The sequence below is a fragment of the Cataglyphis hispanica genome, chromosome 4 (assembly GCF_021464435.1).
Source record: "Cataglyphis hispanica isolate Lineage 1 chromosome 4, ULB_Chis1_1.0, whole genome shotgun sequence".
In the NCBI taxonomy this organism is placed as follows: Eukaryota; Metazoa; Arthropoda; class Insecta; order Hymenoptera; family Formicidae; genus Cataglyphis; species Cataglyphis hispanica.
The window spans coordinates 11365229-11380841 of NC_065957.1; the positions used below are offsets into that span (position 1 = coordinate 11365229).

General features: G+C 33.5%; 2 protein-coding genes across 4 annotated transcripts in view; one reads left to right on the top strand and one right to left on the bottom strand.

The window, feature by feature from the left end:
• Positions 1–58: 58 nt before the first annotated feature.
• LOC126848765 (DNA polymerase epsilon catalytic subunit 1) lies at positions 59–8957 on the bottom strand. Its single transcript, XM_050589932.1, has 18 exons — positions 8503–8957; positions 8309–8429; positions 8016–8234; positions 7693–7916; positions 7296–7536; positions 6849–7165; positions 6519–6765; positions 5897–6449; positions 5310–5751; positions 4901–5138; positions 2231–4831; positions 1950–2113; positions 1564–1852; positions 1338–1424; positions 967–1232; positions 752–884; positions 423–634; positions 59–362 (listed from the first exon to the last, which is right to left on the bottom strand). The coding sequence occupies exons 1-18, from the start codon at positions 8583–8585 to the stop codon at positions 59–61; spliced, it is 6741 nt and encodes a 2246-aa protein (XP_050445889.1). The 5' UTR covers positions 8586–8957.
• Positions 8958–9149: 192 nt separating this feature from the next.
• LOC126848786 (ETS-like protein pointed) overlaps positions 9150–15613 on the top strand; it is a 98223-nt gene continuing 91759 nt past the window's right edge. For all 3 annotated transcript variants that reach the window (XM_050589981.1, XM_050589982.1, XM_050589985.1), the window contains exons 1-2: positions 9150–9457; positions 15186–15298. In XM_050589981.1, the coding sequence (XP_050445938.1) occupies positions 15191–15298 (108 nt within the window). In that variant the 5' untranslated portion in view covers positions 9150–9457; positions 15186–15190. The remainder of the gene's footprint in view (positions 9458–15185; positions 15299–15613) is intronic.

Genomic DNA, 15613 nt, shown 5'->3' on the forward strand with positions numbered 1-15613 from the left:
TAGCGAGTAAAAAAATTAATTTAATTGTATAAAACAAAAACTATTTTTGACTTGATTTTTAACCAATAAAAAGTTTTGTGTTATCTACTATCTCTGCTAAAATATTCATTTTACATTTGCTGGCCACAGATTTGCATATATTTACAAGCATTTTAACTTCGTCACGCGCAATTAAGTTATCATACTCGCCTGAGCAAGAGCATAATATGTTCATATTTTCTTGCTTGATTTCCTTACACTTTCGACATTGTAGATCTTGTAATACGTAACCCATACTTTTGCGGTTTAGTTTATCAATTAATAAAAATTCTATTTCTGTATTGTCATAAGAAGTATCACAGATAGGACATTTCCACATGTGTCTATAATAATAATAATATGAGGTTATTTTTATCTTAATTAATTGAATATCTGACATTTACCTGTTATTTTCAATTGTGTAATGTTGATCTCTGCAGAGATCAACATCCCTCGTGTGGTTACATGCTTTACATATAACTTCTGGTAAAATGAGAGAAATACATGGTTCTTTCCATTCAACATTATCACTATGACTGCCGACTCCAATCAGTCGTAATAGATTCGTCTTCAAGTTATAAACCTCGTGTTCCAATTCTTTGTCCAGAGATAAAACCTGAAATTTTTAAAAATAGACAATTTTAGAATTTTTATTCTATTCTAATTTTTCAAACAATCATCTTGATTGTTTAAAAAACTAAATTTAATAAATGCACAACAATAATATTCTTACTTTACATACTGCTTTAATTAATTCGAGGGCAGGATTAATTTTTATACTTTCTTTTCCATTCATATCCAGATTAGGATATTCTTCGAGAGTTAATGTTTTCTCGGGTAAATTCCGATGTATCTTTTGCGTTATTCTGAAAACAGTAAATTGGAATTATTAATCTGCCTAATTAGATTTTATTACAAAAACTATAAATAATATAAATCTATACACACTTGAACAATCTTTGAGACATTTCGCCTGATATTAATTTTTTCGCGTATTCGGCTGTACTTTCCAATGCACCTAAACCAAGCGGTGCTATAAAAGACTGACTTTGACTGTATCTTCTTCTAGGCCTTATAGTATTATTGGTTTCATTTTCAATTATACATCGATATATCATATTTATATATCCTGCTATTACAGCATTGAAACTTGCTTGACAACCTGATTCTTTAGGTAAGCATTCTATCAAGCTCCAACTCATGACTATTTGAGGCTAAATAAAAATCATTCAATTACAAATAAATAATTCAACAATAGAATATTATTAAATAAAAAAATATATCAGCACAATTTCTAAAAAAATTTATAAAATATTTACCGTATCATCATCATCGTCATTTTCGGCACTCTCATTGTCTCTTGTATCATCTTTTGATAACTGCCCTTTAACACCAGCATGATTGTGCTGTTCAATAAATTATATATAATTGAATTTATATTATCATGACAGTTGTGATAAGTGGTGAATGTGAAATAAACAAAAAAATATAATTCAAATAAATTTTTAGAATAAAATCAATCTTAGTATCATACAAATAACATACCAAATCAAGCCATATCAGATATTCCCAGCATTGATCGTATGTAATTTCGATACTATGGAATAACTCCTTATTTCGTATGGTTTGAACAACAAATTCCATGTAGCCTAAAGCATCGGCTACGGATCTCTTCTTTGTGCACACGATAATTTTGTTAAAGTTTGCAAATACTATAATACAGCCTAATGTTCTGAATTCTGCTATTAATTGTATGTATAATTTTTTCATATAAGTATGCAGAGTACGGCGTAGAGCAGGATCGTAAAGCAAAGCACTCGAAGATCTTAGCCATCTGAAATCGCACAAATGTATACACATATATATTTATATAACAGAAAATAGTATTAACATAATCAATAATATATAAATAGCGCAAATAAAAAGCGTACCGATAAAAATGAATAAGTTGATAATCCGCAAATATATTCTTATAAACAGAAACTTCGATCAGCCATGCGTTCACCATGCTTCGCAACGTCTTAAACGCCGGATTGCAAAGGGTGATTTCATCGTAGCTGGGAATAATCGCAGCAGCATCACCCGTTGCCATATCCTGTAGAATGTGCAAATATCACAATATTGCGAATCAAAAAGTATACATGCTGCAAAAGTTCTCGAAAGATTCTATCTCGTTAATTTAAAAATAGTTTAGGAGCTATGTGTCGCTGACCTGAACGGACGGACGTTGTTGATTGTGAAATGCCACAAAGGTACTGGTTCCGTCTATGTCATGAATATGATGGTACTGCAGCAACGCGTTGACCGCTAGACTTTCCACATCTAGCTGGATGCAAACACTGGAATATGTGCCCGGATTATTTGCGGCGCAGCTCGAGCTTTCCTCGAAATCTGTCAGTAATCTATTGTCGTCGTTTTCGCTGCCACCTAAATCGGGTTTCTCCGTGGGTGAGCACCACAGTACAAAGTTATTTCTATGCAAGTGTCTGGCGTAGAATAGATCTGCGCCAAAGAGAGTAGGATCCACGGGTATGTTGCCGATAGGCGCGTGAAAGAAACGACATTGTTCTGCCATTAGCTCAACAATTTGTTGACTTTTCAAATAATGCCTGATCATCATCTTTGCGCCTATCTTCTGCCATTCTAGTGTGCCGTACAGATTTTCCACGTCACGCACGTGTGTATTGACAAGAGGAAATTCATTGAGCAGCGGCATCTCGGTAGTCAACACTGTCTTATCGAGGGCGGTTTGATTGATGATGATCGTAGCACTATGACCTTCGTTTTTATACGTCGTCAAAGCCGCTTGCAATGTACGGCATACTTGTTGAAAGTTTGTTTCGACTTGAACCACAAATTGCATAGTTTTAGGCAATCTATTTACATTGTCCTCGCCGATCTTCTCCAACGTTGCTTTACGTTCCTGCGTATACAATATACTCAGGTTTGGCAGCTGATTGGAAGCAGCGACCGAATCCAAAATGAATATGTGACCTCTCTTACTAGCGCTTAAAAATAAACCCCACAGTGCTCTTTGATGGTTTGAACTCCAATGATGATATAGAAATATATAGTTAATTGATTCGGTTTGCTTGAGGTAAGGCTGAAAGGCGATGCTCTTGAATTCTAATTGATCCAATGTGAAAGTATCGGCTCCGTCTGCCATTTTACGAGCGGCACGTGAATCGATCATGCACACGCATCCCAACTGCAATATAGCCCGAAATTCTAACGACATTTGCGTTTCGTAAATCCCTTCAATTTCTGGTTTACTCAAGTCCTCCAGAAGTTCCCGACTGTGCTCCTGAAACAGAGATTCCGGCAGAGAATATCGGTACAAGTTATATACCGGTCGAGAACGTGGTAACGATTTGAAGCTCTTCTTCCAGAGTTCGTTTGGCCCCGGATCCGGTCTTGCTTTACGGGTGTTTACATAGAATACGCGGGGTACTACAAGACGCACTTGATGCAATTGCGTATCGACCAGTATCCATAATCGAAACATGCCGGGTTCACCTGTCTCCGACAGTTGAACAATTTGCCAAGGAGTTTCCAATAATTTTCTTTGAGCGCGTCTTAAGAAGCCGGTTATAGTAGACGTATTCGTGTTTCGTATAACTCCCCAAGTGATTCCATCATTCTCATTTGTCTTGCTTCTCTTCTGCCGATGTTGATGCCTCTGTTTGGCCTGATAGGCCCATTTTTTCTTATGAAACTCCAACCATTTGATTCTCTCTTCTTTTGTTTTTCCCATAGAAGGAGGTGAACCTAAAGCTTCTTTCCAACTTCTGGCCGTGATTACTTCGTCCTCCTCGATATGCTGTCGTTTCCTTTTATTAACGACCGAGACTGACAAAGTCTTGGAACTAGTTGATGGTCCTGCGAGATCCTCGATATCACGAGTTTCTTCAACACTGTCGGCAGTCTGTTGAAAACTCGCAGTCTTAGCTGTTACAGTAAATATGTCTGTGATCTTTCTTTGACGATCAGATGTATTCTTCTCCGTTACTTTCTTATGTAACCAAGGCGGATGTTGCACTCGCGGGACTGGATTAGCTAAGCCTTGCATCGCCGCTGGAATAGTGATTATTTTTTGGATGGCACTCCCGAGTCGTTCGATGTAATAATTCCAGTCCAAGATGTCCCTTATATCATCACTATATAAAGTTGGATCTTTCAACCATTTTTTCAAATAATGTCTACGGACAGCCGGTTCCGATTGGAAGATGGCCAACGGTATCGCGCGCTCAGTAACTGGTGCGCTTTGCGGTTTATTCGCTATAATATATCTACATGCTAACCCCGCATCTTTAACCATTTCGTCCCCTAAGAATTCAGCTAGTCTTTTCGCTGTAGAAATTGACGTGGACTTTTGCGCACCGTACTCTTCCAATTTACGTGACATAGATTTGTTTTCGGATATGAGCTCGAATAATTCAGAATCGGGCATATTCACACACTTACTATAGAGTAAATCGAGCCAATAATCCGCGTCCTTCGCGACCGAGGCGTAACATTCTTCCAACGTGTTACCTTTTAAGAAAGACTCGAAAACTGAAGCTTGAAAAATTTTGATCAGTTGCAGCTCTCCTCTTCTCTTTACCTCGAATCCTTTTAGTTCGGCCAGCGAACCGTCGAAATTAAAAACCGCGTATCGTTTCTTCAACTTTTTTCCTTCTTCCTTGGCAGCGGGCAACACCATGGCTAGATATGGGCCGTCGACTTCAAAAAATATCGAATTCTCATTTCTAATTTCATACGTTAAATTGTCTTTATCCACAAGGTCATGGTATACTTCATTGGTAAACTGATCCTGTATGAAAAATCGGCATATTGATTAAAAGAAAGGGAAGTAATCACAATATCATTCAGTTATACTTACTTTTACCATGAAATTGAGAACCGCATTTGGATAAGAGATTGTAAATTTCGGCTTCTTTTCGTATGTAGTGTGAACTACAATGGAGTCTGGAAAAGATGCAGGTAATATGCACCATATACCATCAGTATCTAATTCCAATGGACGACCGATCTGTTCTATAATTTCTCTAGCTTTCATGATAATATGAGCTCCTGTGTAACATACAATGCCACCCATTTCCATGCTATGCCATCGGGCCCTGCAATAATGTTAAAATTAAAATTTTAGTTTGATTTAAATAATAATAATAATAATAATTTAATGAGAATATGATAAAATTGGTAAAAAATATAGAGTGCAACATTATATATGTATAAATTATTTTGGTTTAATATTATATATTTTAACTTTCTCTTTTTTTCTTTCTTACCCCTTTCTCATAACGTAGCCATAGAAAGAATTCAGGATACATTTGTGGGCGAGTTGAAGAGAATCGTATAAAACTTCTCTATTCTTGGCAGATTTTATCTCAGCCGCATCTTCTTTCGCGATTGCCGCTGCTACTTGTCGCTTAGCAACTTTAGTCAACGCTTTATATTCATATCTTCTGTCTCTGAATGCTCTCACAGTGTCTACATAAAACGAATTCTCTTTTTGACAGATTGTTTGTGTTCTCTCTTCCAGTCTACTAATTTTGACTTTTTTATAAGCCTTTCTGCAATATTCGGTAAGCCTGTTCTTTTGAAATGTAGCTTGTTCTTTCATGGTTAATTCATGGAATGCTCTTTTGGAACCACCAGGGAATTGTGGTGGAAATCTTTCAGTCTCCAATTGTTGTTTTATTCTTTGATATTCACCCAAACTTGCAGCCACTGAAATTAATTAATAGTTAAAATAATTAATTATAAACAATCCAATTACATGTTTCTCAAGTTGAGAGAAAAAAAAGTAATAATTTTGAAAATAATAACATATATAGAAATGTTTTATATGATGATATTTTATACTCAAACTTACAATATTCGCCTCTCCACATCCATTTCATTTTTCTTTGGCAAAGAGCGTCAGGTTTGTTATAATCACACACTGCGCAATCCATTTCATTTACTACCGCAGAAGGTTGCAATCTGTTAGTCAAAATAATGTTTGGATACATAGCACCAACGTCTAAGTGATAAATCACAGGATTTTCTAATCTCAAAGGTTGATCTCGAAGCTCTCCCAATTTTCCTTTAACTTCATCTACTATCTCATCAAAATTTGTAACCATTTCAATAGGTACTTTTTCTTCTTCTTGTATTGTATGTTTTAAGGCATTCTCTACCCCGTTGATTAATTCATTTACGGCATTTGGAATAATTTTGAAACGGCAAGGAATATCAGCTCTGAAAACACCAGACTCCAAGGCTTCCACATGTCCACCCACATAAGTTTCTTGATCCAATAAATGGCCATCTTTTGTTAGTTTATTTAATTCAGTTTCTTGTTTATTAGGAAATATAATATTAGCTTTAAAAGCCTGTACCATAAGAAGTGATTCACATAGTGTACCAGATCCCTTTCTGAGCACCTAGAAATAAATCGAAATATAGATTTTTTTAACAAAACTATATTACATTGCAATATATATTTTCCTTACTTCATCAGGTTCCATAGGAATAATAGTGCATAACGCAAATATGAATGGATGAATGTACTTTTGATAGAGATAAAATGTTGCTACAGCATCAGAAACGGAATAATTCGCGAGTACTTCTGGTTCTTCCGATGCTAATCTGCACATATCTTCCGGATCGAGTTCCACCGGATCGTATCTCAATTTAGCTTTAGCAACAGCTTTTAAATTCTGAGAACCCACTGGCAGGTAAGAATCACGTCTCACCCAACTTTAGGCACAAAAAATATTCCATGATAAAAATATTTTCAGTAATAATTGTATAGTAATATATATATTTTTCAAAATATTTACCATAAGCAATCCATATGCATAGCAGCTCTATTGACATAAACTCCCTCACGATTTTTAGAGAAACCAATTCTCTCTTTCATATCCATGTTATGTATAGCCGCTCGCGCTTCAACAAATGGCCAATCAAAGAAATCACCATTGTACGTTACAAATATATGTGGTCGTATTTCATTAATATGATCGAAAAATCTTGTTATTGTTGCTTTCTCATTAGGCTCATTAAATACTGTGAAGGGACCTTCAAATTCTGGTTTTGGTGTATACTCGAAATTTCGTATATCTGCTGACACTAGTTCTCTATTTGTTATCAAGTATCCCTAGAATAAATATATTTCATATAAATTATTCTCAAAAGAAAAAAAAATAATTTACACATTTTCTTTTTAATTAAAAAAAGGATAAATAACTTATAAGAGTTATTTATTTTAATCATAAAAAATATATTACCTGCCCATCTATCATATACGATATCATCATTATCTGATCTATACTGGCATCTGGAAATTTCAGTGGCAACTTTGTAGTTTCGATATCATATGCTAATACAATGGGTTCAGGTGGTTCAATCATATCCTCCTTTCGCAGAATTATAGGTGGGTCACTTCCTCTGGTTTTTACAGAATACCAAGTTCCACAAAAGATGTTAGCATCTATAGATACTCGAACATGATGAGGTACATCATATTCTCTGTATAGAAAATCAAATTTAAATTATATAACATGACAAAATTTTGACATAAATTTTAAGAAACAAAGTTAAAAAATATTAACAAAAAAAAAAAAAAATTAAAAAATAAATATTGACAAAAAAGAAAAAAGAAACAGGAAAAGTATATGTAGCTACCTAATATCAAGAATATTTTCCATGTGATCTGAAGTTTGTTTATTATCTTGTTCATTTGGCTGCAATGTAGTTGCTAGCATGTCTGTATAGTAAGTATTACTTTTTTCTCGTTCTTTATTAATTTTAACAACACGCATAATATCTCGCTTAACTTTTGTTAAATCAACAGTATTTGCAAAAGAAAGCTTCAAATATTTTTGTTTTAAACCAATCAAATGATTAGCCTAAAATTCAAGAACGAAAACAAATGAAAGAAACAAAGTTATATTTTTCTAAAAAAAAAGTATCCTTTCAATTATGCATTGATTAAATATACATCTTACTAAATCAAGATCTTCTTTGTAAGTAGTTTCAATTTTTGTCAAAAGTCCCATGTACTTTTTAGATAAAAATGTAGAAACTTCATGGAAGGTATCTTTACGACATAAAATGTAAAAATATGGCGAATATGGTAATGACACTTTAAATCTGGTAGCATCTTCCTCTATGAAATAGTAATCTACACCACTCAGTAGACGCTTATCATCTTCTACAATTTCAGTCTGTGCAAAGAAGCACAATATATCACAATTAAGCACAAGATTATATATCAAAATTTTTTTTCAAATTTTCTTACCGCGTGCATGTTAAGCAGAAATCCTATTCTCTCTTTTGAATCAGTGACTCTACGAAATCCATATGCAGAGTCGATTTTAATGTCTTCTTTGATTTCAAGCAATCTTCCTAATGCATTTTCCCTGAAATGTTTAAAGATTAAAAGAAAATGTAATCAAATAAATGCGCACGATACAATTTAAAAGATTATTATACCCCGAATTACTGGCCTCTTGATTTGTATTTTTGTTATTTGCTTTAGGAGGTCGAAAAGCTCCTGTGTTTTGCAAAACTTCCATTTCGAAAATACACAATGAATCAATAAAATTGATACTTGTTTAACAATATATACTGAATAAATAGTAATAAACTTATTAAAATAACATCAATAAAGATTTTAGAAGCTGCGAACAGCTGTTTGCAATGTGTTTGTACAGATTGTTTAATTGTTTGCTCCTCTGCTGGTCGCATCCCGCCTTTTTCTCTACAATCCAATAAACACCGATAGTCGCGAATGAAGAATCTTCCGATTGATGGATTCTGATTGGTAGATTTCATTGTCAATCAAGAACAATCTCTAACGCGAATTGACATTTCGTAGAATTCTAGATAGAAATAAAACAAGAACTAATGTCTCTCTCTCTCTCTCTCAGAAATATAATTCTCATAATCTTTTTGAGCATAGCTAGTTTGTATTGCCAGAACTTTTATCGCTAACGGGATACGCGTCGAATAAATATCAATTCCCAACGTAAGATAACCAATCGCGTGGCTCGTCTATACAACGCCGTAGTTCGTGACGAACAGTCGCCACCTGCCGGAACTATCTCATACACAGCACAAGTCTATGGCCGTACGTCCGTTCGCAAGCCATTGGCCGCGGGACCGAAATTACGACGCGAGATTAGTAGCGCGTTCAGTTTCATTCATGAAACGTCGGCCGCGGAACTCGGCCATAATACTTTTGTAATCTGTATTGTGTATACGGTCTCGTGCACCGCGTCGTTGCGTTAGTGCTGCTGCCGATGTGCGTGCGCCTCATAGTCGTATACGTGATTCCCGCTTTGTGTCGCGTTTTTGCATGGTGTTCCCTGGTGCGCGCGATCGGACCGGCTGGAAATTATCACCGATAAACTTCTGGGAAGTCGGTTAACGGCGGGACGCATAGCAGGTGAGTGGAAAAGAGCGCCGAGGGAATTCAACACTTTCGTTTGTTGCAATGTTTTTTTCTTTTTTTTTCTTGTTTTTTTTTTCTTTTCTTTTCTTTTCTTTTTCTTTTCCTCCCCCTTACGATTAGCCGAGCTCTCCAACGTCAGACGCGTGTCACTGATTTTAGCGTTCGTTGCTATGTTCGTAACGTTTATTTTCGCGCTCCGAGCTCCGTATGAATGCATCATAAAGAAGAACGGAATTCCTATGATCGAGAGAGGGCGGCGGAGTTTTGACTCCGCTCCGTATAAAGCTGACACTAGTGCTTATTTCTCGACTCGGCTTCGCCGAGTTACGCGTTACTGCGTAAGAAAAAAAGGTTCCACGAATATCACGGCGAAAAAGAAGTTTGCGCCGAGACAGGTCGCGTGCATGACAGTATTTTAACGAAACGCCGTCTCAAAAATATAAGAATAGGTACGTTCTTTTCTGTTTTCAAATAACCGCCTTTCTTATCCATGTATGTGTGTGTGCGCGCGCGCGCGCGCGCGCACAATTATAATACATAAAGACATATTGAAGAAATATATAAAAGTAGAAAGATGGAAATTTATATGATCATCACTTGTCATTTGTTGACATTTATCTCGAATTTGAACTTCATAAAAAGATGTGTTTTTTATACTCCCTTGTATTTCCTAAAATCAAAATATATAACTGAAACAAACAATTTTAACCTTTTAGTAAAAGTTGTTTTGTTATAGAAAAATATAAAGTAAGCTATATAAAATTATCGATAAATAATTATGCTATAAATAATCGTTCGTTCTTGTATGCCATAAAAATAGGGAAAAGATGAAATAATACATTTAGCTGTCGTCAGCCATCAGTCCTTGGACGTATGTATGTTTTATTTCTCGATCGGCATGTGTTACGTTTGTTATCCCGCATAAAAGTTTATCTTACAAGTCTCTCGCGACTGTAATATGGAAAAAAAGAAATGCTGAAATAGCCTTATCGCAAAATAACAATGAAACCGACTTTGATAACGGAAAGGCAATATGATGTCACCTCGCTGTGCGAGGTTATCACTACGCGAAAGGTCAATTTAAAATAGTTAAGGAAAATCCGGCTGGGAAAATTTCTTTTGGTTATTAGATTTGAGGAAAATCGTAATAAGCAAAACAAATCATAATAAGAACATAAATCTTATACAAAAACAACTCGGGGGACAACAACTTTGAACTTTGTGTGAAAGGTCTCGCTCCAAAATTCTTTATCTCCCTTCACGAGATGAATTTATCGTCATTACATTTTTAAACAAGTTCTATAACTATTAGATAAATTGAATTGAAGTTTGATCAATTCCTTGGTCTTTTCTAAACTTGTTTCCGAACATTTGCTCTGGTTATTATGGTATTTAATGCGTATTTATTGCAACATATGAGAAAACTTGTATACTCATCATTTAAAAGCACCGCTCTTTTATTGCCGGCGATAAAAATGATTTAAATAAGCCGAAGCCTTGGAAATGAAAGAAAAAGAGAAGTGGAATGGTCTGCATGAGAGTTGGTCGAAGGTTTTTTGTACAATTTCTCGGGGCTCAGACCGCAAAGACGGCAACGTCGCGACCTGTATATCATCTGTCTCCTTTTATCCCATCATTTCTTTCTGTCTTTCTCTTTTGCCTCTTTTTCTTCTCCCCTTTCCATGTTTCTCTCCTTTTTCTTACCGTTTGCCAAAGATGACGAACGGTGACAAAGGGGGAGTACGCTCCGCAAGAAATGTCACGACGCTTGACTGGTCCGAAACAAGAACGACGATCAGTGTTGCTCGATGAAAGATCCGAGAGTTCTTTCCTGAAAGTTAGTCGCATAGCTCAAATATCTATTATTTTATGAATTTATGTGACAATTCAATACTTTGTTCTCCAGATATTCAAAGCTGCGAATAATTATAGTTGACAAAATTACACATTTTTGTTAAATATTTCAAATTAGAAAAATTTTTTGGAAGAAATATGTGTTGAATTGCCATTACTAAAATTATAATAATAAAATTATAATAATAAAATTATAATTATAAAACCTTAAGTTCTTAATGCTCTGGCACATTAATGCTTAGGGGCCTACTTACCGAAATTAATTTCGGAGAAGGTTAATTTGCAAGTGAGTGATCTAGAGCCTATTTGCGATTCGTCCAAAGTCAACGATGATTCATCATGATTTTTTTCTCCGCGGACCATCAGCTATGTTGAGTTTGGCATACGGGTGCGTACGCACCAGATACGATATGGAAAGTTTGCCTGCCCGCATCTGGAAACCCAATAACGGCCCCCTCAAGACAGATATTACGTTGCTTTCATTAAGCTTAAGACAATAGACACTCTACTTTTACGATGGGCGGATTACATGTTGAACACGATATTAATATAGTTTGTTACCTTGTTACTTGAATCTCAAAAACATTGTACCTTGTTGTTGTTATTACTAGAACGTGTATGATTTTATAATAATCAATGTATATCATATTGGGTATATTATATAACTTTTAATCAATTTTATAACGTATATAACACTAGAATATATAATTTTAATTAAAAATATTTGAATACACAAGTAATAATTCGATTTGCTAATAACTCAATCAAAGATCAAATACTGTAATAAAAATTTTTTTTAGATACTATGCGAGACAATATTGTCTACTTGATTCTGGAATTAGAAAAAATATAAGAGAGTTAAGTACTTCAAAAATTCTAATAAAAATACGTTTTCTCCGTATTTTTTTATTAATTTTTTAAAAAAGAAGAAAAGAAGCATCTTAAATACGTAATTGAATAAATTTCTAGATCGTTTTTAACTATATATTTTCTCATGGATAAAAGTTGGAATTGGATGGTTAGTATAAGAATGACTGTGCCTCAGTCGACCGCATACTGAGTTTATGCCTACGTCATGATTGACCGCACAAGAATTGAAACACAAAATTTTGACTGCCATTTTAGCCTATTTATCTCAAATAATCTCTTTTCTCGAAACTTTTTAGTCCCATTCGCCGAAATACAGGTAGATTGTAGACAGTAGACATAGACTGAACGATATTTCCAAGCATCTTAATAGAATACTTTGAAAGATTCAGAATTCTAGGTTCCCAATATTATCTATTAACACTTACAACTTTTGTTAATCTTCACGTTAAAAAAAGTTGTAATAAAAAATATATTATCAGACTATATTTATGTAATTATTGGTTACGTAAATCCGCTTTGAACTATCTCGGTACTTAATTCTGTTGATAAATAAATAGAATCGATAGATTGATAATAATGCGCAAATGGTAAAAGCATTGATAAATAATATAAATATATAATAAATTATGCAAAAGCTGAAATATGTCGAGTTAAATCTGTTTTTTTAAAACACACATAAGATTATAAAATTTATATGTAATTATATAATTATTTTACATAATATAATTATATAATATTTATAATATAAATATAACATTTTATATAATAAATGTTATTATATATAATATTATTTAAGAAAACAGTAACATAAATAGATTATAAATAGATAATTTAAATAGTTTTTTTTGCAGTATATTATTACAATAATAATTAATTGTTAATTATTGATAAATTAATGAAATAACGTTTTAAATTTCAATTACACCCGATAATTTCACTTCTTTTGCATTTATTTACACGTAAAATCTTTTTAATACTTGAGAGTAGCAGTGATTATCGATGGTAATTCGCAATTTTACGAATTTTCATTTAAAATTTATGCGATATCTCTCTTTGATGCAGATAAGTATCTGAGTGAAATGTGCCTAATCATAATGAAATGTGCCCAACAAATTGTACACTTCAAACGGTCGTTGGTATTAGATCAAACATGATTAGGCGCACAATTGAAGAATTATCGATGCTAATCCTAATTGTCTGTATTTCCGCTGATATTCCAGGATTTTAAAACACTGTCCATCCATTCCCCTTTTTTCATTTAACGTGACAGGTTATTACATTATTCTCGAAATTATGATTTCGTCAAAGGACGTTATCATTTATGAAAATATCAATCACTGCCGCGCATGGACAAAGATAATCATAAAAGATTTTTCGTACTTGTATACATAAAATTGATGTACTCCACTTTAATTAATTAATGCTGATCGAATATCGCGGCAGGAATGCTGATAATTTATGACATAAGCTCTATCGATCCGTTAAATATTTATTTTATGTTTAGCTAAGTGCGTATCATTGTACAGTGTATGAGCTTTCGTGTGTCACGCATAAATCGCGCTCACTACTCGCACAAATTTTAATAATACACATATACAATCTGTAGTGTTTTTAAAATAATATTTTTTTTTTTTTAGATTATATTTGCTGTAAATTTTAAACATCAACAAAATGAATCTTATAAACAATAATATATAAGACACATAAAGTTATATTAAATAATCTTTTTTTTTATTTATAAATTTACAAACAAAACTTACTTCATAAATTTACAAACTACAAATATCATCTCTCGTTACGGATGATAAATTAGACATTTTTTAGATTAATAAGTAGACGAAGATTTATTTAACATATTCGCGACAAGTGCTGGCCTCAAAGAAGCTCCGTTTTCTATCGTTTCGGAACTTATTGTTAGACGGTATCTCAGAGAGAACTGCGTGTAAACTCTTGGTGTAAAGGGTCGTGAGAGAGTAACCGAACGGTTTTCCACCTACCATCTGGCGACCGAAGTTCCAGCCAGAGTAACCTGATCCTCGTCGCGACAGAGATTCGAATACCTCCTGCGCCCCATCCAGCGAAAAACAATAGCTTCCCCTTCCCCGATTATAATTCTCTTCTATTAAATCTTTGCAAATAGAATTGTACGAAATTGATTTTGCAATAAAGATTTATTAAAATAATAAATGTGAGTAATCGATAATAACATGGTTGGGAAGTTTCTTTAATGTTTTTAAATTGGTTTTAATAGAGGATTAAATAAGATAAAAATATATTACATGTTTAACAAATATTTGTAATCTTTGGATATAAATCATTTAAGATATCTAGAATTAAAACTTTTAGCAAAGAAAAATTTATGCACAGGTTCCAACATTGAAACTATGTAATTAAATTTGCATTGTGTGTTTTGCATTGCATTGACTGTACATTGTCTTTTGGTAATTGCTCAACTTTGAGCAATTTTAGTTTTATAGTTATGACTTGAATAAAACTATAATAAAATTATATATAACATTATATATAACATTAAATATGAAAAAAATAATTCTAACGGATAATCGACGAATTTTTTTTTTAATTGATTTCAGAATCATCTAAAAATCGGTTCGTTAAAGTTAAATTTAGAGAACAATTGTACGACGAATTATATACCCATTAAAAGTGTTAGAACATTCGCTTCGCTTATATTATTACGCATCATTCTATGCTGAACGATATCAATCGCGAATCTAAAAGCGAACTATTTAACGGTTGATAAATAAATGTATCCTCGCGAATCAGAATATCGTGCCAAGCCGACGAAGCTGGTGTAAAATTATAATTGGGACATCGTGTCAAGTGATTTAAGCACGAAGAATTATGTAATCCCCAAAATCTTATCCATGTTTCGTTTCATTTATCCATGCGATAACGTTATCATTTTTTACTTGCGCGTTTACTCTAATATTTAAATATCTTGCGATTAAGTTATTAATAAATCATTTCTTTTATACAGTCAAAATGGATATGGAATCCCTGTACGATTACGTGGAGGAGGATCAAGATTTTTACGAAGAAACTCCTGCAACCAGAAAGGGCGGTTATCCTATTGATCACAGATCCATAAAAGTAAGTCGAGCACTGACTGATAATAACATAAGTAGGAAAAATTCAAGATATGTGTTTGCTGCATACTTTTGTTTTAAAACAAATATTTTTGATCCCCAACAAATGCTATTGAAAAATCGATTTTTATGTAATGCATTTTTTTCTCAGATATCTACAATAATATTTTATAATAATCTATAATTTTCTAAATTCCGTTATATATGAATTAATTTAATTAAAATTACGAAATAATTAAATATACGAAATGTACAAGTAAAATTATAATTAAAGTTATTCGAAAATTTTACGGAAGTAATGCTTTTGTACTAGAAATAT